General features: G+C 39.7%; 1 protein-coding gene and 1 pseudogene across 1 annotated transcript in view; both read right to left on the reverse strand.

Moving 5' to 3' along the window:
* CCDC171 (coiled-coil domain containing 171) overlaps positions 1–25,801 on the reverse strand; it is a 378,568-nt gene that overhangs the window by 232,495 nt on the left and 120,272 nt on the right. The window contains exons 14-15 of the mRNA XM_062208207.1: positions 1,953–2,059; positions 112–201 (exon numbers count right to left, since the gene is read on the reverse strand). Of these exons, the coding sequence (XP_062064191.1) occupies positions 112–201; positions 1,953–2,059 (197 nt within the window). The remainder of the gene's footprint in view (positions 1–111; positions 202–1,952; positions 2,060–25,801) is intronic.
* LOC133771871 (prothymosin alpha-like) lies at positions 13,127–13,450 on the reverse strand (annotated as a pseudogene).

The following is a 25,801-nucleotide window of genomic DNA, read 5'->3' on the forward strand; positions in this document are numbered from 1 at the left end:
ATGCTAAAAGTTAAGTCTATTTTTAGACATATATACCTAAAAATATTACCTAAATAACTGTACTTTCTTTTTCATACAAAAGGAAAAAGCTAGAAATATAAATCATAATACCTTTATATTTTTAGAATGAGAGTCTATCTTCTGTCTGCTAGAATCAAGTTCATTAGACACCTTTTCCTTAGCATCACTCATGCTGTTTAGCTGATGAAAGAAAATATAAGTAACTTTTTTACATTTTTCAAGCATGGGTAACTCAAAAGCTAATCTTTAAATGCTTTTATGCAGCTACTTAAATACAATTTTTTCAGCAGTAATTAAGAGTCTTAAAAAATATTTCTTTTAGTTATGTAGTTTCTGTCACAAGCTCACATTGCTAAAAAGAAAAGAAAGCATTCAACCTTAAAATGTCAGTGATGGCAGTGCGTTGTTACTAGATGTCTGGATAAGGATTGCATTCTTACTGTAAACAAATATAACTTTATTCTTAAAATCCTGCTGGACCAAAATGCCAGAAGCAGTGGCATCTATAAGGAAAGAAGAAAGAACAGAGCAAGAGACTGTTCTTTCTCTACATCATGAGGGTATTCACTGGTCTCCTCACTCCATATGACAACTTCAGGGTCGGTCACATGCAGTCCTACTGGGAAGGCTTGTGGCAGGTCATCAGTCGGTCCTGCACCGCTTGTGATTTATTTTCTTTGACAGTTCATTCTTCTTTCTGTCAGACTGCTCTTTTTGCTTTCTTTGCAGTCACCCCCTTGGTCTCCCCACTGCTGTCTCTGGCACTGGTTCACAACAAAGCGCATTACTAAGCCAAAGCCTGCTGAGTCGACTTTTCAACTATGCTGAGGATCATGTGACATCCATCCTCCCAAATAACAATTCGCTGTGGGTAATATGTTCCGAGTTACCCTGCAGCTTCCAGACCTAGGCCTCAGAAGAGTTTCAGAAACTACTAGCAATATAGGTTGTCTTTTCTCACTGAGAAAGACTTAGCAATACTTGCTCTTCATAGAAATTTAATTTTTTTCAATACTTTCTTTATGCGTTTTGAACAGTAACAGAATCTATTAAGAGGAGCCACTTTTCCTTCTTTGTTCAAATTAGCAAACTAAGCTAAAATAAGCCTCTTCCTGTAATGTGAGATCTAATGGTTTTATGGCCTTTTTAGTATATCAGAAAAAGAGATAAACAGAAGGATAAACACAAAATTCCATGCTATGTGACTTGTCTTTGGCTCAAACAATCTGTTTGCTATTTTGCTAACTAATTGTATTTAATGTAATTATTTCAGATGCTAATTTGACAAGATGTAGCTAAACAAACTCTTCAATTTTTAAAGCAGGAATTCATAAAACATTTTAATACCCAAGAAAATTATCAACCCACATATTAAACAATACAAATGAGAGGATAAATAGAAGCAAGAGCTTTTACAATCAGCAATCTAAAAGCTTCCAGGCTACATCAAACAGATACTTGTTTTTGAAAACTTCTAACAACCTTTACTCCCTTTACAATATGAAAACTAATTTCTCTCTTTTTTTATTAAGACTTCCAAAGTTTGTAGAAATTTTAACCTAAAACGCTGACAAAAATCTAAATTTCCACTAGCTATTTTCCAATGTCATAAAACATATTAATGTTCAAATATAACACATTAACTTAAATGACTTGTAAGGTTTTTTTAAATCAAAATAAAATAAGTAAATTATGAAGACTAAGAAATGACAGTCTACAACTTTGTGCCTGAAGAGTCAGAAAAACTTAAGTGAGACACGACTTTAGGCTACACTTAAAGAAAGAACTGTGACAGACAATTTATTATTCCTAGTATCTGTGAAGCTGTCAATTCAACATTCCCAATCTTTTTGACCTTTGTAACAAGCAAGGGATACGTACTGGTACAGGCCGAAGGCTATATGTGTGGAGCCAAACAGTGCAAGTGTTACCTCATTAGATGCATCTTCCAGCTTGTTCTGGTAATCTGTCAAGGTACGCCTCAAAGTCTCAAGGACAACAGAGAAGCTGAGAGGTTTATCTTTGTCCTTGTGGATGCCTAAAGAAAAAAACAGGCTAGAAATATACCCTTAAAGTCACAAAGGAACAAAGCTAAGAAAACAGTAACAGAGATATTATAATTTGGTAGAGCTGAAAAGACATGAAGCATTGAGTAGGATCTTATTCTCCAAGTACACTAGTACTACTGAGTAGCCAAGTATTAATAGCCTTTCCAAACAAGGGGCCAAATTAAAGTTCATAATATATCAAGCTCAAACTTATAGCTACTTTCTACCTTATCAAAAATTCACATGATAGTTAAATGATAGTTATTAAGGTTTTATTTGTTTGTTTTTTTATCTATACAGACCTGTTATCCAATAATTAAATGAACAGTCTATCTTAACATTGTTAGGAAGAGCTACGTACACTTAACTATAGTCCTTGTGTTTCTCATCAGTCAGGCCTTTTACAATGTAGTATTTTACTTAAATAATAACTTCTGAACCCAAGAGTACATGACTTTCTATTATACTTGGAAATATTCTTCAGTTCTCAAAATTCTCAAGTTACAGTTTGAAATAAACAATAAAATGCTATTATTTACATATGGCACATCATGTTTTAATTAAAGCCCTTAAAACTGATAATAATTGTAAAAATATGTGTATTTCCATATAATGCCCTCAAACTACTTTGATCTAAGTTGGACCATAATTGGTTGAGTTAATCAAGGTCACATGGTCAGATGCAGTTCCAAATATTAATCCAAAATAAATCAAAAATTGGGTTTTAAAAAACCCTTCAAATTCAATGTTTACTGCTCTATTCTTTAAGTGTTAAAGAACAAGTAGGAAATTTTAAAATCCTCACATCAAAAATATTTTTCATTTCCAGCTATAATTTCTCCCCATTATTTTATAATCTAAATATTTCAAAATACTGTAGGACACATTTTCAACAAAGAAATTTTTAAAAAGAAGTATCCATAATATATGTTTCATTATTCATTCATTCCATTAATTTACTGAATTTCTACTACATGCTAACCTTTGGCATTAGGCTCACAGAGGTGAACCAGACCAGGGTAGTCTCTATCCGCATAGAATTTACAGTCTACTAAGAGTCAGAGAGATCATTCATCTATTCATCAATCACCGAAACTTTTGGGAGATGTGGAAAAAAAGCAAGACTAAAGAAATAAAGGAAATAAAGAAGAAAGGGGGATTCTCTGTTAATGACAGACCAACTTTATGCATCTCAGTATTGGTGATACTCAATGTTTCAACCTTGGAGAAGATGTTACTAATAAATTTATGACATTTACCAAGGTATAAACAGGATCTTAAGTATGAGAACAGCTTGGATTCCCTTAAAAACCAAAAGTAAGGTGAAAACAATACATATACCAGCCAGAGAGAAAAAAAGTACACAGCTCTGAGCCATGATAATGGAAGAGACAGTATACTCTCTCTAATGACCATGAGTTGAAAAGGCAACTTATTTAAATTTTAATTAAAGGTCTTACAAAATATATTTTTAAAATTATTCTCTTGCACAAAATTAAAAAAAAAGTAATGTATAATTCTTTTCTTTTGCTACTATACAAGTAGGCCATGAATAAATCATTCAAGGACACTCAGGAAATCTGCTGGCTTTTACAATAATAGAGAAAACTTCCTCTTAGAAATTCAGAAGAATAAAATCACTTTAATACATGTATTTAGGAGGTAAGGAGACAAAATGTCTTCTCCATACTGACCCATGTGCACATTTTTATATTCCACATGAACGTTTTTAGCCTGAAAATGTTTACATAATAAAGTTCAAGTGAAATAAATAGTATGCTCTGTGTCCCACCACACCTGTTTTAAAAAGTAATACCAAGACAAATTTCTTCCAAAAATAAAGGATTGGGGCCAGTGCTATGGCACAGCAGGTGAAGCTGCCACCTGCAGCACCAGCATCCCATATGGACGCCGGTTCGAATCCTGACAGCTCACTTTTAATTCAGCTCCTTGCTAGTTTGCCTGGAAAAGCAGTAGATACTGGCCGAAGTGCTTGGGCCTCTGTGAGACCCAGAAGAAGCTCCTGGCTCCTGTCTTCAGATCGGCCCAGCTCCGGCCATTCGGGAGTGAACCAGCAGATGGAAGATCTTTCTCTCTTTCTCTTTCTCTTTCTCTCTCTCTCTCTCTCTCTCTCTCTCTCTCTCTCTCTCTCTCTTCCTTTCTCTCTCTGTAACTCTACCTTTCAAATAAAATAGACAAATCTTAAGAAAATAGAAAAGGAAGAAGAAGAAAGAGAGAGATGATCACTCTGGGCCAAGACCCTTATTGAATGATTTAATTTAATTTAATTTAATCTAATAACATTCAAGTCACTACATTATGGATTATGGCCCAAAAAAACAATGGGCTATTAAAAACTCATAGAGGCAGGCATTTGGCCTACCTGTTAAAACAATGGTTAGGACACCTACACCCCACCTCAGAGTACCTGGAGTAAATTCTATGCCTCCTGATTCCTGCCTCCTATTAATGCAGACCCTGGTAGGCAGCAGTGATGGTTCAAGTGGTTGGGTCTTTGCCACAGATGTGGAAAACCTGGATTGAGTTCCTAGCTCCTGACTTCAGCCCCAACCCTGACCCACTGTGGGCATTTGAGAATCAAACCAGTAGTTATAAGTGGCCCCTCCTTTGCCTTACAAACAAATAATTTTAGGGGTGAACATTTGGCATAGCAGTTAAGACACCACCTGGGATGCCCACATCCCATAACTAAGTGCTTACGGTTGCAGGCCCAGCTCCATGCTTGATTTCATTTTCCTACAAATGTGCATCCTGGGAGGAAGCAGATAATGGCCCAAGTGGATGGGTCACTGCTATCCACATGGAGATCCAGATTGAGTTCTGGGCTCCCAACATCAGCCCAGGCCAGCTCTGACTCTTGCAGGCATTTGGAAATGAACCAGCAGATGAGAGATTCTCATTCTCTGTGCATGTGTGTGTGCTTCTCGCTCATGCTTCTCTCTCTCTCTCTCTCTCTCTCTCTCTCTATCTCTATCTCTCTATCTGTGTGTGTGTGTGTCTCCCTCTGTTGCTTTCTATATTTCAAATAAACAAATGAATACTTTTAAAAATTACACAATATTTTAAAAACCTCACAGATTGAAAAAAAATTGAAGGGCCAGCAGTACTACACAGCAGGCTAAGCTGCTGCTTGTCATGCCAGCATCCCATGTCGGAATACTGGTTCAAGTCCCAGCAGCTTCACTCCAATCCAGCTCCCTGCTAATGTGCCTGGGAAGGCAGCACATAATGGTTCAACTAATCGGGCCCTTGCTACTCATATGAGAAACCCAGATGGAATTCCAGACTCCTGGCTTTGCCTTAGTCCAGCCCTGGTCATTGCAGCCATTTGGGAAGAAAACCAGTGGATGGAAGGTCTCTAGCTCTCTCCCCTCCCCCCCCTCCCTCTTTCTCTTTCCCTTTTTCTCTCTCTTTTCTTACTCTTCTCTCCCTCTCAACTTCTTTCACTCTGTATTTTTAATAAATAAATCATACAAAATAAGGAACTAAAACAATAGCAATGGGGCAGAGATAAAAAGTAGACCAATAAGAAATGTAGAATATAGAAAATAAGAGCAAGAGCAAAAGTAAGTAATGGTGACTCCCAGTTTTCTACATTAGATATTGTTTTGGTGTATGGTCATGCCAATTACAAAGATGGAATTTTTAGGAGATCTGGGGACTAAGAAGATGAGTACAATTTTGAACATACTGAATTTGAGGTGCTTTTAGGATACACATAGAAAGTTAAATAAATGGACTTTAAGTTCGGGAATGAAGCTGAAGTTAAAGAAAAGACTTATGAGGGGTAAGGTAGAAGAAAAGGTCCCAAACCATCTATTTAAATGTTTCCCTTTAGGAAATCTCAAAAGCTAAATCTTTATACATAACTCATATAAACCACTGCTTTTCAAACTGGTATTACTGACTCAGTAACCTACAGATGCACATCAGAAACTGTAAGTGTGAATTAATGAGGTGAGTCTATCTCTTCCACCTTTTCTACCCTCCTACCTACTTTAGTTTCCTGCAAGACCCCAAAAGGAAAGAATTGTTAAGAAATAATGAAGAAAAACAGTAAAACAGAAGATTGAACACTTTTTTAAAGATACATACATAGAATATGAGTAGTCACATTTATTCTTAGAACAGATGGGGGAACAGAAATCCTATTGTTTAATGCCAGGTTTAGGTCATGAAGTAGAAAATAACACCCAAATGAGTTTTATTTTTGTCTAGTAAAATTCAAATATTTAATATACAATACATTAATAAATAAGAAAATCCCTTTGACATTCTAAAAGCAACAAATATAAACATATTTTGTTAGCAGTTAAACTTTTCAAACTCAGATATATTCTATATATTAAACATCTTAATGACTGAGGTCATAAATAAATGTTACTTATAAAATTGCTACTCATCTGGAATCTTTAAGGGAAATAGCTCATAACTTTTCTAATACATGAAAATTATGCGTAATGCCTGCCCTCATTCTCCCTATGTGCTTTATAAAAAGCCAGAAAACACTTCCTTTACCAGAACTGGAAATTATTCGTGAGGGGAGCCTGACCTCCTTGATGAGCTCTCTGTAGCTTGATAAGCTCCATTTGGCCAGAAAGTCAAGAACAACAGTAGGAAATGGCACCATCAAACTGGATTCACCAAACTCAATGGCAGTGATGTGATCTCAAGTGACACAGGCAAGTGGTAGCAATTAGCAATTAACTTCCGTAGGCAAAGTAGACATAGTCATCAAAATGGGTAGTGAAGTCAAAGCAGTAAACAAAAACAGCTAGACTGGATTGGTTAAGTGTCCGTGGTGTCCTAGAACTAAAACAGATGGGCAGTCTCCTTAAATCTTATCTGATTTGTGTACATAGAAAAGCTCTAGGTCTGATCACGAGAAATAGGAATTTATGAACACGAAACAGAGTGTTGACCCTCAAGCTCTTCTGAGATGAGCTACTTCTCAGGCCAGGGACCTTGAATAAAGATGATGGATCCCCTTTAAGAACATTGACATTCTTCCCAAAAAATTATACTGTAAACCTTCCTCCTATCCTTCCCCAGAGAAACATGTAACCATTTACCAGGGTGACTGTACAGTGGGGATAGGATATTAATGACACTTATCAGGGATAACCAGACACTGAATCTGAACTAACACTAGTTCACGGGTGCCTAAGATTCTATTGTGATTCAACAGTGAGAGTAAGAGTTTACGGAGGTTAGGTAATTAACTGAATTTTAGCAAAAGGTCTCTCTCCAGAGAGTTCCACCAGTGTCTGAACCCACCCCAAAGTTATTTACCCAGTTTGGAGTGCATACTTAGAAGAGACAAACAATAACTGACACAATGTCCACACTGATTACCTGACCCATAGAGTGAGGGATATTACAGAGGAAAACCAAGTAGAAAAAGCCATGTTGAAGTTACTTGAACTTTTACCTACCAAAACAGTACATCAAAAGTAATGCCACATTCCTGTAGAACTTGTAGAAATCAGTGCCTCACAAAGACTTGAAAGATAAAGGAATGGTAATTCCTACCACATTTAGCTTGCCTATCTAGGTCTGGTCCAAATATAGAACGATCTTAGCAAATGGTAGTAAATTACTGCAAGCATAATCACATTATTCTAATTGTCATTATGGTTAAAGATACAGTTTTTGTTGTGGTACAAATGAACACATTTTCTAACAATCAGAATAAAGCTATTCTATTATTAAAAACCATCAAAAAACAGTGTCTTTCAGAAGGCAGTGCCAACAATATACCCTCTTTGCTATCCACCTATAGCTCTAGCATTCTAGCCATAATCTAGCCTGTAGAAATACTGATTCATTCTCCATTCTAGAAAATATCATAAGCTCCACTTAGTTCTTTACTAAGTTGATAATACCATTCTGACTGCACATGGTAAGCATACAGTTGGAACCACTTTAACTGAAGATGCACACAGCATTCAGCAGATCCTTACAGATGAATCACAGTATAAACATTTTAGGACTTGGAAGCAAAGATAGTTATATACAGACATGGTTATCTACAGATAACTATTCTTTCCTTGAAAACTGGCTTTGGACATGATACTGGTCCTCAGCAGATACTGATTGCAAGGTCACCAATTTACCATACAACCTCAGGTTGTACATCATCAAATGGTTAATGGCTGATCCCCTAACCCATAAATTTGGCATTTACACAGCATTCTATCAAGTAAAAGGGTCCCAACATAGGTTCAAGCAAGTCCTAAAGGAACAAGTAATGTGCATGAGCAAGTAGACCAGATTCCCATGGGACCTATTCTTGACATATTGCTTCCTCTCTCTTAACCTACACCTCTGATGCATGCAAAGTTCCTTAGGATGAGCTAACTAATGGGGAAAAGTTAGCTTGGTTTAAAGATGGTTGGGTATGACAAGCTAATGTCACACAAAAGTAGGCAAATGCAGCAGTACTACAGCCCCACTCAAGGATAGTTCTAAAGAAGAGTGGTGAAGAGAACTCCCCCAGGTGGGCAAGACTTGTGGATGTGACTGTCATTTTATGTAAAATGAGACAACTGAAGGTATAAATACATACCAGCTTAAGGATAGCATCTAATGGTTGAGCTGAATGGTCAGAAAGTCAGAAAGAATTTTAACAGGAGATAACTAAGGTGGGTGCTGTGCTCCAGTCAACCTCAGTAGAGGGCAATAATCAAGAGGACAGGAAGAAGCATATCATGGATATCAGCCAGTATCTTTCCCATCCAACTGTGTCTTTACATAATTGCACAAAGGAGTCATGGTAACAAGAATGGAGGTGATACATCAGTTCAGCGACATGGACTTAACACTCACCAGAGCTCATAGTTCACAATTCCTGTTGAATGCCAAATTCACCAATAGCCAAGACAAACAGTGATAGAGTGGGGAAAGAATAGCCTTTACAATAAATGATGCTAGGAAAACTGGATATACACAGAAGATTAAAACCTGACACCTCTCCACTACCTCTTACCCAATATACAAAAATCAGCTCAAAATAAATCAAAGACTTGAACACAAAACCTCAAACTATGAGAGTTATAGAAGAAAACCTAGGGGAAATGTTTAAAAATATCAGTATAGGCAGTAATTTTTCACTAAAAACCCAAGAACATAGGCAATAAAATTTTAAAAATATATATGGTAATATCATCAAACTATAAAACTTCTAAATGCAAAGGAAACAATCAACAGAATATAGAGGTAACGGCCAGAATGGGAGAAACTGTGCGCAAGCTATTCATCTGATTAAAGATCAATATCTAAAATATATGCAGAACCAAAAGAACTGAGCAACACAAAAAATAAATAAGGGGCCAGCATCATGGCGCACTAGGTCAATCCTCCGCCTGTGGCGCCAGCATCCCATATGGGCACCAGGTTCTAGTCCCGGTTGCTCCTCTTCCAGTCTAGATCTCTGCAGTGACCTGGGAGGGCAGTGGAGGATGGCCCAAGTGCTTGGGCCCCTGTACCCGCATGGGAGACCAGGAAGAAGCTCCTGGCTCCTGGCTTCAGATCAGTGTAGCTCCAGCCATTGTGGTCATTTGGGAAGTGAACCATCAGATGGAAGACCTTTCTCTCTGTCTCTCTCACTGTCTGTAAATCTACCTGTCAAATAAATAAATAATTTTAAAAAATTTAAATAAATAAAATTTTAAATGGGCATTGGGCCAGCATAATTGTACAGCAGATTAAGTCTCCACTTGAGATGCTGCCATCCCATATCAGAATGCCAGCTCAAGTGCTGGCTACTCTGCTTCAGCATCAGGCCCCTGCTAATGTGACTTGGAAAGCAGCAGAAGCTGGTCCAAGTACTTGGGCCTCTACCACCCAGGTGAAAAACCAGGAAGGAATTCATAGGTTCTGTTTTTTTCCTAGGCCACAGCAGAGAGCTGGATTGGAAGAGGAGCAGCCGGGACTTGAACTGGAACCCATATAGGATGCCGGTGCCACAGGTGGAAATTAACCTACTGCACCGGCACACTGGCCCTTAAAAAAAACTATTTTTTAAAAAGACCAACACTAAGCCCAAGATATGACACCGTTCTCTAGAGGATTAGCCAGCCACCTGCCGGCAGGCTGATTACAGTCAATTTTATCTCGGAAGTGGCAATGCTTTATTCTTACTAAGATAGACATTTACTCTGGAGACAGATTTTCCTTCCTGACTATAATGTTTCTGATGAAACCAACATCTATGATGTTACAAAATCTTTTATGAACTATCACTATTGCAGGTAGCACTGTTTCAAACTAGGCAACTCATTTTATAACAAATGAAGTGTGGCAATGGGTTCATTTTCACAGAATTCACTGGTATTACTATGTTTTCCAACACTCAAAGTAGCTGGCATAAAGAAGAGCAAAATGATCTTTTGAAAACTCATGGTGATGGCTGGACGGCAACATTGTGTGGGATGAATATAATATCCTCCAGGATACAGAAGGTACTGAGTCAGCCCTCAATATATGCTGTTGTTTCTCCCATAGCCACATTCACAGGTCCTGGAAGCAACTGAAACAACCCAAATGTCTACCAACAGATAAATGGATAAACAAAATGTGGTATTTACATACAGTGGTGTATTACTCAGTCTTTTTTTTTTTTTTTTAACAGGCAGAGTGGATAGTGAGAGAAAGAGAGAGAGAGAGAGAGAGAGAGAAAAGTCTTCCTTTTTGCCGTTGGTTCACTGGCGCATCTCGCTGATCCGAAGCCAGGAGCCAGGTGCTTCTCCCGGTCTCCCATGGGGTGCAGGGCCCAAGGACTTGGGCCATCCTCCACTGCCTTCCCGGGCCATAGCAGAGAGCTGGCCTGGAAGAGGGGCAACCAGGACAGAATTCGGTGCCCCAACCAGGACTAGAACCCGGTGTGCTGGCGCCACAAGGCAGAGGATTAGGCTGTTAAGCCACGGTGCCAGCTACTCAGTCTTAAAAACTCAGTAGTAAAGCCATCAGGTCCAGACTTTTCCTGGATAGAAGGCGTTTGATTGCTGCTTCAATATCATTGCTTGTTACAGGTCTGTTTAGGTTGTCTATATCTTATTGATTTAATATTAATAGGTCATATGAATCCAGAAATTTATCCATTTCATTACAGTTTTCCAGTTTATTAGCATATAGTTTTTCATAGTAGTTTCTTAATAATCATTTGTCTTTTAGCGGTGTTGGTTGCAATGTCTCCTTTTTCATTTCTAATTTATTTGAGTCTTTCTGTTTTTTTCTTTGTTAGTCTGGCTAGAGGTTTATCTATTTTGTTTACCTTCTCAAAAACCCAACTTTTTGTTTTATTTATCTTTTGGGGTTTTTTTTTTTCAATTTTTAGTTTCAGTTTTATTTATTTCTGCTCTGATCCTTATTATTTATCACCTCCTGCTGACTTTGAGTTTGGTTTGCTCTTGTTTTTCTAAGTCTTCAAGATGCATCATCATCATTAGATTTTTTTTTTAAAGATTTATTTACTTATTTATTTGAAAGGCAGAATTACAGAGAGAGAAGTCTTCCATTCACTCCCCAAATGGCCATTACAGCCAGAGCTGGGCCAATCCAAAGCCAGGAGCCAGGAGCTTCTTCCAGGTCTCCCACATAGGTGCAGGGGCCCAGGACTTGGGCCATCTTCTATTGCTTTCCCTGGCCATAGCAGAGAGCTGGATTGGGAGAGGAGCAGCCGGGACTAGAACCGGCACCCATATGGGATGCTGGCACTGCAGGTGGCTGCTTTACCCTCTATGCTACAACGCTGGTACCACATCATTAGATCTTTTTTTTTTTTAAATACTAATACCTTTATTACAGCATAAAGCAGTATTTTAAACATTAGTTCATTTTACAGTAAAGACATTTTATGTACAACTGTAGAGAAATCGCTGTACATAGCGCCAACCTAAAAATGGGTTATAATTTAAAAGTGAACTGAATTGTTTGATACATAAATTTAAAATATTTTTACTATAGAAAACAGTAAAAAATGGTAACATTGTCCAGGCTAGCTCAACAAGCCCATTTAAACTAAACAGTAGCTGAATTATACATTTATAAATATGGTTTGAATTCTGGGATCAAGAAAAAATGTTGGCTTAATTTATCAAAATAGTCGTTCTTAAAATTAAGTTGCATGAAGCGAAAAATCCTCATGTTCATCTCTCATAGTCTTGATTTACGCCTATTTTTCTTCTGGCTACCCACAATCCACAGCAAAGTTTCAGGTTTTTCTTTCTAGGACAGTTTTTGATCTGTTTGCTGTATAAGTACCTATTCCTACCCAAATCATGAAATGTTTTGGTTATTATTAAATCATGCCCATATTTGGGCAAAACCAGAATCTAATAAATTTTAACCCACAAAGCACATGTGGGCCATCGACACCTTGCCCTAATTCCCCGTGGCTTCATGGGATGCCACGAATAAGAGTAAGGTGATGAGACTGACAAGAGGGCCAGGAAATAAACACCAAGAACAGAGGGCAGGAACGTCTCGTCGGGATTCAAGGAAAGAACTGAAGCTCAAAGAGAAAAGGTTGTTGTCTCAAGGACAATGGAGTTGAGTTGGCTACCAGAGCCCGACTGCAAGGTGACCAACTCAGAGGCAGCGAGAGACGAGATTAAATGAGAGAAACTGGGGCCTACAATATCAAGTTGCTGAAACTAATTGAATGAAAATGAAGCAGTACATGAAGTTTTAATCTTGTAATAGTTTGTTCCAAGACTGCCAGGGTGAGTTTCTAGAGCTAAGGCAAGACGACCACACATAGCACTCAGTCCCCTATACAGAATGCGTCCTAGAGAAGCAGGCATCATTAGATCTTTAATTTAATACACTTCTCTTTATTTAAATGTAAGCAAATTAAGGTTGCAATTTTGGTTGGGTAATGGAGAACATACATGGTCAGCAGGAGGCGCTGTCTACCAACTCAAAGGTGACCCTGTTTAGATTCTGAGATGAGAAGTGGAGATAAGTAGGCCACCACCAGGTGGCTTTTCTTTAAACATATGTAAGCTTTACTTTTCCTTTTTTTTTCCCCCTATCTAGCCATCCTCATCAGTCTAATGCTTTTTTGTGTCAACATCATCATCCTCATCATCTTCAGTTGCCTGTTGGCCTGTGGCTGCCTTGGCCTTCTCATCTTCATCTCCATCCTCTTCCTCACCATCACCCTCTTCCTCCTCCTCCTCCTCTTCCTCTTGGCCTTCTTGCTCTTTACATCATTGTCTGCCTCCTGCTCCCCATTTTCTTCGGTAGCATTCTCATTAGCAGGGTGTCTCTTCCTTTCTACACCTGCTCCACAACTTCCTTTTCCTGTAAGTCCTCAGTGGTATCTCAGAGTTGGTGTCCACAGCTGTATCTGACATGGAGGAGCATGTGGTGATCTGATGCAGGGATGCAAAAGAAAGCTAGAGTTGGAGGACTCTGGTGACAAAGCAGTGGTAGAGGAGGTGCACCGCAGGGGTGGCTGCCCAAGTTGGGAGTAGACCCAGGAAATAATGCATAGATAGCTTTTCAGAGCAGCCAATAGGGGTCATTTTAATTTTTTACTTGAAAGATAAAAAGAGATCTTCCATGTACTGGTTCACTCTCAAATGCCCGCAACTGCCATGGACCTACCTACTTGAGCTATCACCTGTGCCTCACAAGGCAGACAGTAGGAGGAAGCTGGAATTGAAAGCTTGGCCAGAACTTGAAAACAGGGAGTTCAATATGGAGTGCAGGCATCCCAAGTGGCATTTTTAACCATGATGTCAATTGCCCAGCCCAAGTATCACAATTGTTATACCGGTGGGGTGGGCATTTGGCACAGCAGTTAAGCTGCCTACACGCCATATTACAGTGCCTCGTTCAAGTTCCTACTTGAACATCCTGGGAGGCAGTAGTGATGGCTCAAGTAACTGGGTCACTGATACTACCAGGATTGGATTATAAACTCCCAGCTTCAGCCTGACCAACCCACAACTATTGCAGGTATTTGGGGACTAGTGGGAACCATTTGGGAACCAGCTGATGAAATATGTCTATGTCTTTCTCTCTATTGTTCTTTCAAATTATTCCTTTAAATTTATTAATCTTTATACTGGCACTCCATACCATCAATGTTTTTTATTTCTTTTCCTTAATTTTGTCTCTGTTTTAATTCTTTTGTCTTTCTCTCTGTATCATATCTCTGTGGTCCCTTCTTCTATATTTTGTCCTCAAAATCACCAATCTGATTTTCCAGTGTCAATTCTGTCATGGTTTCTCACAAATTTTAAATCCAGTCCCCTAGGAACAGATGTTTATCTTGTCAGGGAAGATGTCCATGTCCCAGATCAGAGTGGCTGTGTTCACTTCCTGCCTCCAGCTCCTGGCTCTAGTAGCTTCCTGACAATGCAGACATTGGGAGGCAACAGGTGATGGCTTAAGTAATTGGGTTCCTGTCACCTTGCAGAAGACCTAAATTATATTCCTGGCTCTTGGCTCTGGTTCACCCAGGCCATTTTAGTCATCAGGAACAAATAGGTAGAAGCGTGTTTCTCTCTTTCTCTATTTCTCTCTGCTTCAAAAAAAATTTTTTTTAAATCTAGTATCCTGTTTTTACCTTCCTTGTAATCCTTCATTTTCTCACTATTAACCTTTAATATTATTTTGGGTTTTCTTGGGAGGGACATAGGTTAATCTTTTTGTATATCAGCCTGGTCTGTACTTACTAATCATTTTTGATAGTTTCTTTTGTATCCCAGTGTAGGTGACAAATATTTTCAAAATTTTATTCTGATTTCCACAGTGAACCATTTTCACCAGATACTGTTCCTTTACCCTTGTTTTCTAGTATTTAGTTTTTCACAAATTCTATTTAGAGAGATTTTTTCCTTAATATTCAAATTTTAAAAGAAAAATTTACAGCCATATTTAGAATACTTGAAGAAAAAAAAGACTCAAATGTAAGAATTGTCCTTAGGTCTTATTCTGAAACTATTAAATGTTGATGAGATTTTAATTTAGGATCAATATCTGAAGCCTACTTGGATATACAAGTTCCTATTAAATTTTTCAACAAGTAGCAAGCTATTATAAGACCCTGAACTGAGGTGGTATCTTTGCCCAATCCACTGCCTAGACCTCTGGATCTCAATTAGATAAGTTATAGGGGAAATTCTATCTTTACCATGAATGATTACAAAGGTTCTTTCTGTCTTAATCCCTAGCAAGAATGCAGGAGGAAGGGCTGGTGCTGTGGCATAGCAGGTAAAGCCACCGCCTGCAGTGCCCGCATCCCATAAGGGTATCAGTTAAAGTCCCAGCTGCTTCACTTCCCACCCAGCTCTCTGCTATGGCCTGGAAAAGCAGTGGAAGATGGGCCCCTGCGTCAGCAGGGGAGACTCGAAAGAGGCTCCTGGCTCCTGGCTTCAGATCATCACAGCTCCGGTCATTGCAGCCAACTGGGGAGTGAACCAGCAGATGGAAGACCTCTCTCTGTCTCTCCTTCTCTCTCTGTGTAACTCTGGCTTTCAAATAAATAAATCTTTTTTTTTTTTTTTTTGACAGGCAGAGTTAGTGGGAGAGAGAGACAGAGAAAAAGGTCTTCCTTCCAATGGTTCACCCCCCACATGGCCACTACGGCCGGCGCACTGCGCTGATCCAAAGCCAAGAGCCAGGTGCTTCCTCCTGGTTTCGCATGCACTTGGGCCATCCTCCACTGCACTCCTGGGCCACAACAGACAGCTGGACAGGAAGAGGAGCAACTGGGACAGAATCTGTAGCCCCAACCAGGACTAGAACCCAGGGTACCTGCGCCACAGGCAGAGGATTAGTCTAGTGAGCCACAGTGCCGGCCCAAATAAATAAATCTAAAAAAAAAAAAAAAAAAAAAAAAATGCAAGGGGAGACTTCTTACCTTCCCTGATAGGCCTGGCAGACTGTATTCTGGAAGTTAGAAGGAGATGGATGAGAGCAAAAAGAGAAAAGTGGGAAAAGTACTCTGATAACCTCAGAAAGCTGCACTTCCTGACAGATGCTCACTTCCTGAAGTAGCAGCACAGTGGAAGCACAGCAAAACGTCTAGTCAGGCAGCACAACAGATGAGGAGTTGATTACACTTTTCTTTCCAGTGCTATTGTCCGTTTGTACTTGTGTGTGTGTGTGTGTATGTGTGTATTCTCTCCAATGCAGGCTGAATATATACCTGATTTCCAGCATCACTGTGTGCCTTCAACTTTTTTGTGCATTTATATGTAAAAGTTTGGAGCTGTTTTATAGACAGCAACCTGCTAGCTTTTACTTTAAATCTAATTGTTTTATATACCACCAATAACCTTATGACTGTTTCAAAAATCTTAAGTAACGATGTCAGCATGAAGTGATACTTAATAATCAAGATGATTTTTTAAATTAGTTGAATGTTCTCCTTATACAACACTATACTCTCCTCAAACTTAAAGAGAATCAGGGCTACCTAGAAAAAATAAGATAAACTGCTTTACTTCAGTCATTTAAAAATTCGTATCTCCAAGAAAAGTAGAGAAGGATGGCAATAATATAACTTAAGACTTTAGGGTGAATGACAATCAATATTCCATATTCACAATAGTCTATGAAAATGAAGTGTAACAGTGAAGTAAGAAAGGGAAAATGCTGGTAAATAAAAGATGGAAGATCCAAAGAGAAGAAGATAAAAAGGATGGTTGGGAATGAGTAGCAATGACAGTCTCACATTATTCCAACTACTAGCTATCTCTAACATACTCTGAATAGAAGCAAAATATAAATGAATTTCTATTTAACCACCTCTTAACAAAAGTAAAAATGACTGAAAATATTATGACACAAGTCAATAAAAATGCATGTTGTCATTTTACAAAATGTTGAGCACTCTTAGGGAAGCTACTCCTTTGGATATCATAAAATGAATGTATGAACATGATGAAATACTACAAGTTCACTTTGTAAACCTCAGTGAATTGGAACATAAAGGAAGCAAGTGAGGAAAAAAAAAAACAAACAGCAAATGACACCAGAGGAAACATGTGTGCTGTTCCTATAACCATCCTCATCTTCTCAGCAACCTGTGAATTTCTCTAATTAAAAAGTAGCAGCCATGGATTCAAAAGAATAATTAAAATTCTCAAGAAGATACTAGGCCTTGGCAATATTCCTCTATGAAAGAAGTAAAAGAGGAGAGAAGGGGGGTATGTGTCATGCCACAGTTGGTTAAGCTGCCATCTGGGACACACACATCCATAACAGAGTGCCAGCTGAGTCCTGGCTTCTCTGCTTCCAATCCAGCTTCCTGCTAATGCACCTGGGAGGCAGCAGATGATGGCTCAAGTGGTTGGACCCCTTCAACCTGGTTCAGTCTCAGTTATTGCTAGCATTTGGAGAATGAACGGGCAGATGGAAGACTATTTCTGTCTCCCCCACCCCACCCCCTCTTTTCTCTGTCACTCTTTCAAATAAATAAAAATTAGTAAACATTTTTGAGAAAAGAGAGGAGCAAGGAAAGGAAAATTCCACGTTACTGTCTGGTTTTTCTTAAGAGTACTCCCAAAGACTGCCCAAATTCTGGGTGACATATACACCTATTAAGACATCAAACCCTGTTGCTACAACTTCTTAGGGTGCAAAAGAATGCCTCCTTAAGAATGATCCTTGGCCGGCGCTGCGGCCTGTGGCACCAGCACCCCGGGTTCTAGTCCTGGTTGGGGCGCCAGATTCTGTCCTGGTCGCTCCTCTTCCTGTCCAGCTCTCTGCTGTGGCCCGGGAGTGCAGTGGAGGATGGCCCAAGTGCTTGGGCCTGCACCCGCATGGGAGACCAAGAGAAGCACCTGGCTCCTGGCTTCGGTTCAGCGCGGTACACCAGCCGCAGCAGCCATTGAGGGATGAAACAATGGAAAAGGAAGACCTTTCTCTCTGTCTCTCTCTCTCTCTCACTGTCCACTCTGCCTGTCAAAAAAAAAAAAAAAAAAAAAAAAAAAAAAGGAAAGAGAAAGTCATCATCCTGAAGAGGACTCAGTACCGAATCACAAGTGCTCTCTTGGACAACACATATACTAAAATTGGAACAATACTGAACCACAAGAAAAACTTTTTCATAAACCTAGTGAAAAAAAATAATTCTAGGCAGTCGGCATTGTGGAGCAGTGGGGTTAAGCAGCTGCTTACAATGCCAGCATCCTATATGGGTACCAGTTCAAATCCTGGCTGTTCCACTTCCCATTCAGCTCCCTGTGATGTACCTGGGAAAACAGCAGAAATGGTTTCAGGGCTTGGGCCTGACACCCATGCGAGATGCCTGGAGTTCCATGCCCCTGGCACCAGCCTGGCCAACCCCTGGCCATTGTAACCATCTGGGGAGTGAACCAGAGGATGAAAGATATATCTATCTCACTGTGTATGTGTGTGCATGTGTGTGTCTGTAAATTGACTCTCAAATAAAATAAATAAATATTTGAAAGAAGAAAAAGTCATTTCAGATGTTTGCTAACACTCAGGCACAATAAAAATGGTTTGGACAAAACACCTGAAGCAGAAGGCCTACAAAAAAAGGTTCAAAGTTGGAAACTATCTGCCTGTACACACTCTACTAAAAAAATTTGACAAGAAAAGAAGAGAAAAAAAAAAGAAAAGAAAAGAAAAATGACGGCTATAGTGCTTCAATTTTATTGGAAACTAGAAAGCAGAAACAGGAAATAAATGTCCCTAATCAAGTAAACTGAGGTCATCTCATTTAATAATAGGAGGTCAAGTTGATGTTTCTATGATCCATGAAAGTCTGAACATCTTTTCCACTGAAGGTCAGTCTTCCCATTGACTGCTTCTTAGGGATGGATACCCAAGAGCAGCTATATTGTGGAAAGAGACCCCAAGACCTCCTTTGTAATCTCAAAACTTAAAATGTAAAGTAAACCTTCAACCTGATACTCATTCATGCTTTTATTCATTCACACTGAACAAATATTTTTTGAGTGACTGCTTTGTACCGAGATTAGAATATATAGTATGTGAATAAAAGAGACAAAGATCTTTATGCTCATGGAGCTTAGATATAGTAAGTGCACTGTATACTGTGTTAGAAATGTTTGACAGCAGTAAATGCTATAGAAACAATGCAGAGCAGGGAAGGGTGAAAGGCAGTGGGGCAAGTGAGAAGGGAAAATGCGTGGGTAAGCTTCATGGAAAATGCAAGATGTGAGCACAGTCTCAAGGAAGAGAAAAAAAGAGAGCTTTGCAGATATATGAGTAAGGGCCAGAATAAAGGCCCCTAAGGCAACAGCATGTGTAGTGTATTCAAGAAACAGCAAGAGGCCAGAGCGGCCCACACACAGGAAAGAGGGGTGAGGCCAGCGCCGTGGCTTAACAGGCTAATCCTCCGCCTTGTGGCACCGGCACACTGGGTTCTAGTCCCGGTTGGGGCGCTGCATTCTGTCCCGGTTGCCCCTCTTCCAGGCCAGCTCTCTGCTATGGCCCAGGAAGGCAGTGGAGGATGGCCCAAGTCCTTGGGCCCTGCACCCGCATGGGAGACCAGGAGAAGCACCTGGCTCCTGGCTTCAGATCAGCACGATGTGCCGGCCGCAGTGGCCATTGGAGGGTGAACCAACGGGAAAAAGGAAGACCTTTCTCTCTGTCTCTCTCTCTCACTATCCACTCTGCCTGTCAAAAATAAAAAAAAATAAATAAAAATAAATTAAAAAGAAAGAGGGGTGAGTATAGGAGGTGAAGTCAAGGGTAATAAAGGCTCAAAGGCAGGCCATGTAGGGTGCTGCCAGCCATCGCCAGCACTTGGCTTCTAATGAAATATTGAGCCCCAAAGGTCCCGACACATTCTAACTTGGATTTTTTAATTATTATTTTGCTCTGAATTTACTAAAGCATAATTGACAAGTTAAAATTATCTACAATAAGGGCCAGCACTGTGGCTCAGTAGGTTAAGCCTCCATCTGTGGTGCCAGCATCCCATATAGGCTCTGGTTCTAGTCCTGGTTGCTCCTCTTCCAATCCAGCTCCCTGCTATGGCCTGGAAAAGCAGTAGAAGATGGCCTAGATGATTGGGTCCCTGCAACTGCATGGTAGACCCGGAAGAAGCTCCTGGCTTCTGGCTTTACATTGGCACAGCTCCAGCTGTTGCAGCCATTTGGGGAGTGAACCAGCAGATGGAAGACTTTTTCTGTCTCTCCCTCTCATTGCCTGTAATTCTCTCTCTCAGATAAATATAAAATCTTTAAAAAAAAAATACAAACAATCAAGGTATATGACTATACACATTAAAGGTGATTTAACATATGAAAACACTGCAAAATGATCACAGCAATCAAATTAACAGGAGCATCACTACACAGAATTATCATTTAAGAAACTTAAGATCTACCATCTTAAAAAAAAAAAAAAAGAGAGAGAGAGAGAGAGATCTACCATCTTGGGTCTGGCTCTGTGGTACAGTAGGTTAATCCTCTGCCTGCGGTGCCAGCATCCCATATGGGCACCAGTTTGAGTCACAGCTGCTCCACTTCTGATCCAGCTGCCTACTATGGCCTGGGAAAGCCCTCGAAGATGGCACAAGTTCTTGGGCTCCTCCACCCACATGAGAGACCCGGAAGAAGCTCCTGGCTCCTGGCTATGGATCAGCTCAGCTCCGGCCAGTGCAGCCATTTGGGAAATGAACCAGCGGATGGAAGACCTCTCTTTCTTTCTCTCTCTTTCTTTCTCTTTCTTTCTTTCTTTCTTTCTTTCCCTCTAACTCTAACTCTAACTCTCAAATAAATAATAAAATCTTTTAAAAATTAGCAAAAAAATAAAATAAAATAAATATCTACCATCTTAGCAAATTCCAAATACACTATACAGTTTTGCCTTTTTAAGGTCTTTTTTTTTTTTTAGGTTTATTTTTTATTTGGAAGTCAGAGTGACAGAAGGAGAGGGAGGTGGGAGAGGGAAAGGAGGGAAAGGAGAATGGATCTTCCATCTGCCTGTTCACTCTCCAAATGTCTGTAATTGCCAGGGCTGGGTCAGGAAGAAGCCAAGAGAAAGGAACTCCATCTGGATTCTCCTATGTGAGCAGCAAGGACTCAAGTACTGGAATCTTGATCTGCTGCCTACCGGTTGCATTAGCAGGAAGCTAGATCAGAAACGAAGTAGTTGGGACTTGAACTAGGTATTCCAATATGGGATGTGAATATCCCAAGCAGAGGCTCAATTGGATGGAGAAAGTATTATTACCTATAGTCATCAGATACTCAAAACTTACTCATCTTATAACTTAAAGTTTCCTACTTAGCTTTTCAAATTATTTTCCTAGGGGCTATTGACAAAACAGACTAAAGAGGAGCAAAGGTAGAAGCAGAGACCAGTTAGTAACCATGCAGGTGTTGGAGGCATTAGAAGACCAGGTGCAAACTGCCACAAGGATGACAAGAGGGGAGATCAAATTAGATCCTGTAGGACAAGTAAATAAATTCCTGAACATCTAGATCTAACAAATTTTGCCAGAGCTGCTACCTAAAGATAAGCTGACAGGTTACACTTGCCTCAAAAAGTTTCTTGGGGCCAGCACTGCGGCACAGCAGGTTAAGCCATCTGTGTCCTGGCTGCTCTGCTTCTGATCCACCTCCCTGCTAATGTGACTGACAAAGCAATGGATGATGGCCCAAATACTTGGGCCCCTGCCACCCATGTGGGAGACACAGATGGTGTTCCTGGCTCTTGGCTTCAGCCAGGTCCAGTACTGGCTGTTGCAGGCATTTAGGGAGTAAACCAGCAGACAAAAGATATTTTTTCTGTCTCTCCTCTTTCTGTGTCACTCTGCTTTCAAGCAATACAAATAAATCTTTTGGAAAAATTTCTTAATGTAAAAGACCACAAAATCTCTAGCCTGAGAACAGAAAACCTGGCAACTACTGCCAAAACTGAACTAACAAAATGATTTTTTTTTTTTTGACAGGCAGAGTGGACAGTGAGAGAGAGACAGAGAGAAAGGTCTTCCTTTTGCCGTTGGTTCACCCTCCAATGGCCGCCACGGTAGGCGCACTGCGGCCAGCGCACCGCGCCAATCCAATGGCAGGAGCCAGGTGCTTCTCCTGGTCTCCAATGGGGTGCAGGACCCAAGGACTTGGGCCATCCTCCACTGCACTCCCTGGCCACAGCAGAGAGCTGGCCTGGAAGAGGGGCAACTGGGACAGAATCCGGTGCCCTGACCGGGACTAGAACCCGGTGTGCCGGCGCCGCAAGGCGGAGGATTAGCCTAGTGAGCTGCGGCGCCGGCCGAACAAAATGATTTTAAGAAAACAATTTTTATTCATTTCATTTTAAAAAGCAAATCAAAAAACCAATTTTGTAACTATGCCCCTAACCTTCTACCATGTATGACTTTTCCTGAAATAGGAGGTATTGAACTGAATAACAAAGAGAGGTCATAAAAGAAAAAAGATAACATGGGGCTGGTGCTGTGGCGCAGTAGGCTGAGCCTCCACCTGCAGCGCCAGTATCCCATGTGGGCGCCCGTTCGTGTCCTGGCTGCTCCTCTGCTGATGCAGCTCTCTACTGATTGCCTAGGAAGACAGCAGAAGATGGCGCTAGTGCTTGGGTCCCTACACCCATGTGGGAGATCTGGAAAAAGCTCTTGGCTCCTTGCTTCAGATGGGCTCAGCCCCAGTCATTGCGGCCATTTGGGGAATGAACTAGCAGATGGAAGACCTTTCTCTGTCTCTACCTCTCTCTGTCTCTAACTCTACCTCTCAAATAAATAAATAAAACCTTAAAAACAGAAAGAGAGAGAGAGAAATAATGCATCTTTGCATTTTGCCATAACTATAACAGCATCTCTGGAAAACTCAGCCAAGACAACTGAAATAATTTTGTTATAAATTCTAAGAATGCATTACCATCACAAAATAAGAATATGGCTATATTTGAAGTTGACTTTCTCTCAAAGATACACATACACGTAAACACAACACACACGAACACACACACACACACACACACCATGAGATAAAAATGAAGATACTTCAAAAAGTTCGCAGAAAATCAAAGTAAAAGTTTATTTTGATAAAAAAAAAAATTGAAATCCACACATTGCAGTTGTTTGTAATATACATTTCCATGAATTATTAATAGTCCACATGTACATGGATTTCACAAGCTTTCTTTGCACCAAAATAAGCATATTTAAATTCCATTTTCCATTGATTTTCTGAAGTAACCTCTTGTGTGCGCATGTATATGTGCACATATACTTGAATTATCCTGGGAAAAGTTTTTCCATTTCTTCATTTGGAAAGCATAAAATGTTTGGTCATCTTTGCATAAATGAATTGATGAAGTACATTGTCTTAACTGATTGGGTTCTTCGATAACATATTAAGCAACGGAAGTTATTAGTTACAACCCTCTTGGTTAAGAAATAAAAAGCCAACCTAATCAGGATTTGTGGAGGTAAAGAGCAGGAATGAAACAAGGTATGTGAATCCATAAAGGTGCCAACATGAAATCAGATGGCAGGCCCAGAATGTGGCACTGTTGGTTTAGTCACCATTTGCAGTACCAGCATCCCATATGAGTGCTGGTTCAGGACCCAGCTGCTCTGCTTCTGATCCAGCTCTCTGCTAATGTGCTTGGGAAAGCAGTGGAGGTTGGCCCAAATGCTTGGGTCTCTGTACCCACATAGGAGACATAAATGAAGCTCCTGACTCTTGGCTTTGGCCTGGCCCAGCCCTGGCCATTGTGGCCATTTGGGGAGTGAACCAAAGGATGGAAGATTGTGTGTGCGCATTCTCTCTCTCTCTCTCTCTCTCTCTCTCGCTCCTTCTCCCTTCATAACTATGACTTTCAAATAAATAAGTGAACATATAAATCTTTGTTAAATATAAAGGAAATTAAATGGCACACTCAGAACAGTTCATCCAAAGAGAATTAAATGGATTGACTATTTACAGAAATGTAGACAGGTTGACAGAATCAATGAGATATGATAAGGTACCCAGAACAAGCAAGAGTGGAAAACTGATATCCTGCCCAAGCCCAAAGGGTCAAGTGGAAGGAATACCATCACTACAGTCCAACAAGAGCCACATCTACAAAAGAGGATCCACTGGACAGGAACTGTACCTGTTCAAAGATGAAGCCATTGCCAGGAATGCACTGGAGGAGAGGGCCAGAAGAAATAAATAACCTAACTTCTTCTCCTACTCTCCCTATCTCCTGTTATACACCCACTGTCCAAATTCAACATGAAGTCAGAGGGCAAAGAGCCCAGAACCACAGAAGCTAGTAGCCTCCTAAGGCACAAGGTAAAATGAAGACCAGGAGGGTAAAGCATGAATAACCAGCACAACATGCAAACAAAGACTGCTCTGTAATAATCCATAGCTCAGTAATACAGTGCATAGTCCTTTTCCAAGAATACATTCTCTGTATTATTAGAGTGTGCATGTATATGAGAAACTAGGAAGTTAAAACAGGATTACTGCTTAAAAATAAAAAGAATAACTTCAATGGAAGACAATTCTTTTTCTGTAGACTTACTAGTAAATTTTGAGTGACTCTGTTATCAATTATTTCATTTTAAAACTCAGAGGAGAGATGACCTCATTATTCTTAATTTTTCTTATTTGATTCTCAATAAATATTTAAAATAATATTGAAGAATAAGAAATACCTACTAAAATATATAACAACTTGCAAAGAGTCTAACCTCATTAAATACCACTGATACATCTCATTAAAAAAAAAAGTACCACTACAAGAGAATATTTCATCCTCCAAAGTTTTATCAAACATAATTTAAAGCTGAAAACCTCCATTGTTTTCAATTATTTTCATTTTACTTGAAAGGCAGAGAGAGACAGCAGATACAGAGATATTATCCATCTACTGGCTAATTTCCCAAATGCTTACAATACCAGGTCTGTGGCAAGACAAAGACAGACACCCAGAACTCAGCCTGGGTCTCCCTTGTGATAGCAGGGGACCAAGTACTTGATCCATTAGCTGATATCTCCAAGGGTGCACATTAGCTGGATCAGATGTAGAGTAGCCAAGACTTGAACCAGGCACTATGATATAGGTATCCCAGGCAGCAACTTAACTGCTGAGCCACATGCCTGTCCATATACCTACATTTTTTATGGTACATTTATACACTTTAAGTTTTCCAGTTACAATCTATGAAACACTAACACTTTAGGGAGAAGTTGAAAAAGAGCTGTACATTAATTTCACAAAATTATGGCTAAAAATGTGTGAAGGATAAAGGCAGACTAAAGCACACTAAATCCCTAACAGTCACCAACTGAGAGATCTATTGACCATAAGGTGAAAAATGCACCCTGATCGGATGTTTCTGCTTTCTAAAGGACAACAAACATTCTTGAATTTCTGAGTTTTCCAAAGTGTTTAGCCAAATTATGGCTTGATTCCTTTTAATAAAAGTAGCTAAATTTGAAAGTGTAACTACTTAAATTTTATGTGCCTTTTGAAGAATATAATTGCGACAGAAGACAACTAAATAATTCAAGGTTGACAGAAAATTGAGGGGGAAAAGTAAAAGAATTTAAGTCAAAGCTCGGATAGCATCCTTAATGGCATAAACATAAACAATAAAGTAGAAATGGTGAACAGAATTCATAATACAACTAATACTTTTGCTAGTTCCCAAAATACATCCATAAATGGTTTTTATAGTTCATATTACCAGAGCCAATTCTAAAACCAAAAGAATTTATCTAAGCACTCTTATCCAG

The sequence above is a fragment of the Lepus europaeus genome, chromosome 12 (genome assembly GCF_033115175.1).
Source record: "Lepus europaeus isolate LE1 chromosome 12, mLepTim1.pri, whole genome shotgun sequence".
NCBI classification, from domain to species: Eukaryota; Metazoa; Chordata; class Mammalia; order Lagomorpha; family Leporidae; genus Lepus; species Lepus europaeus.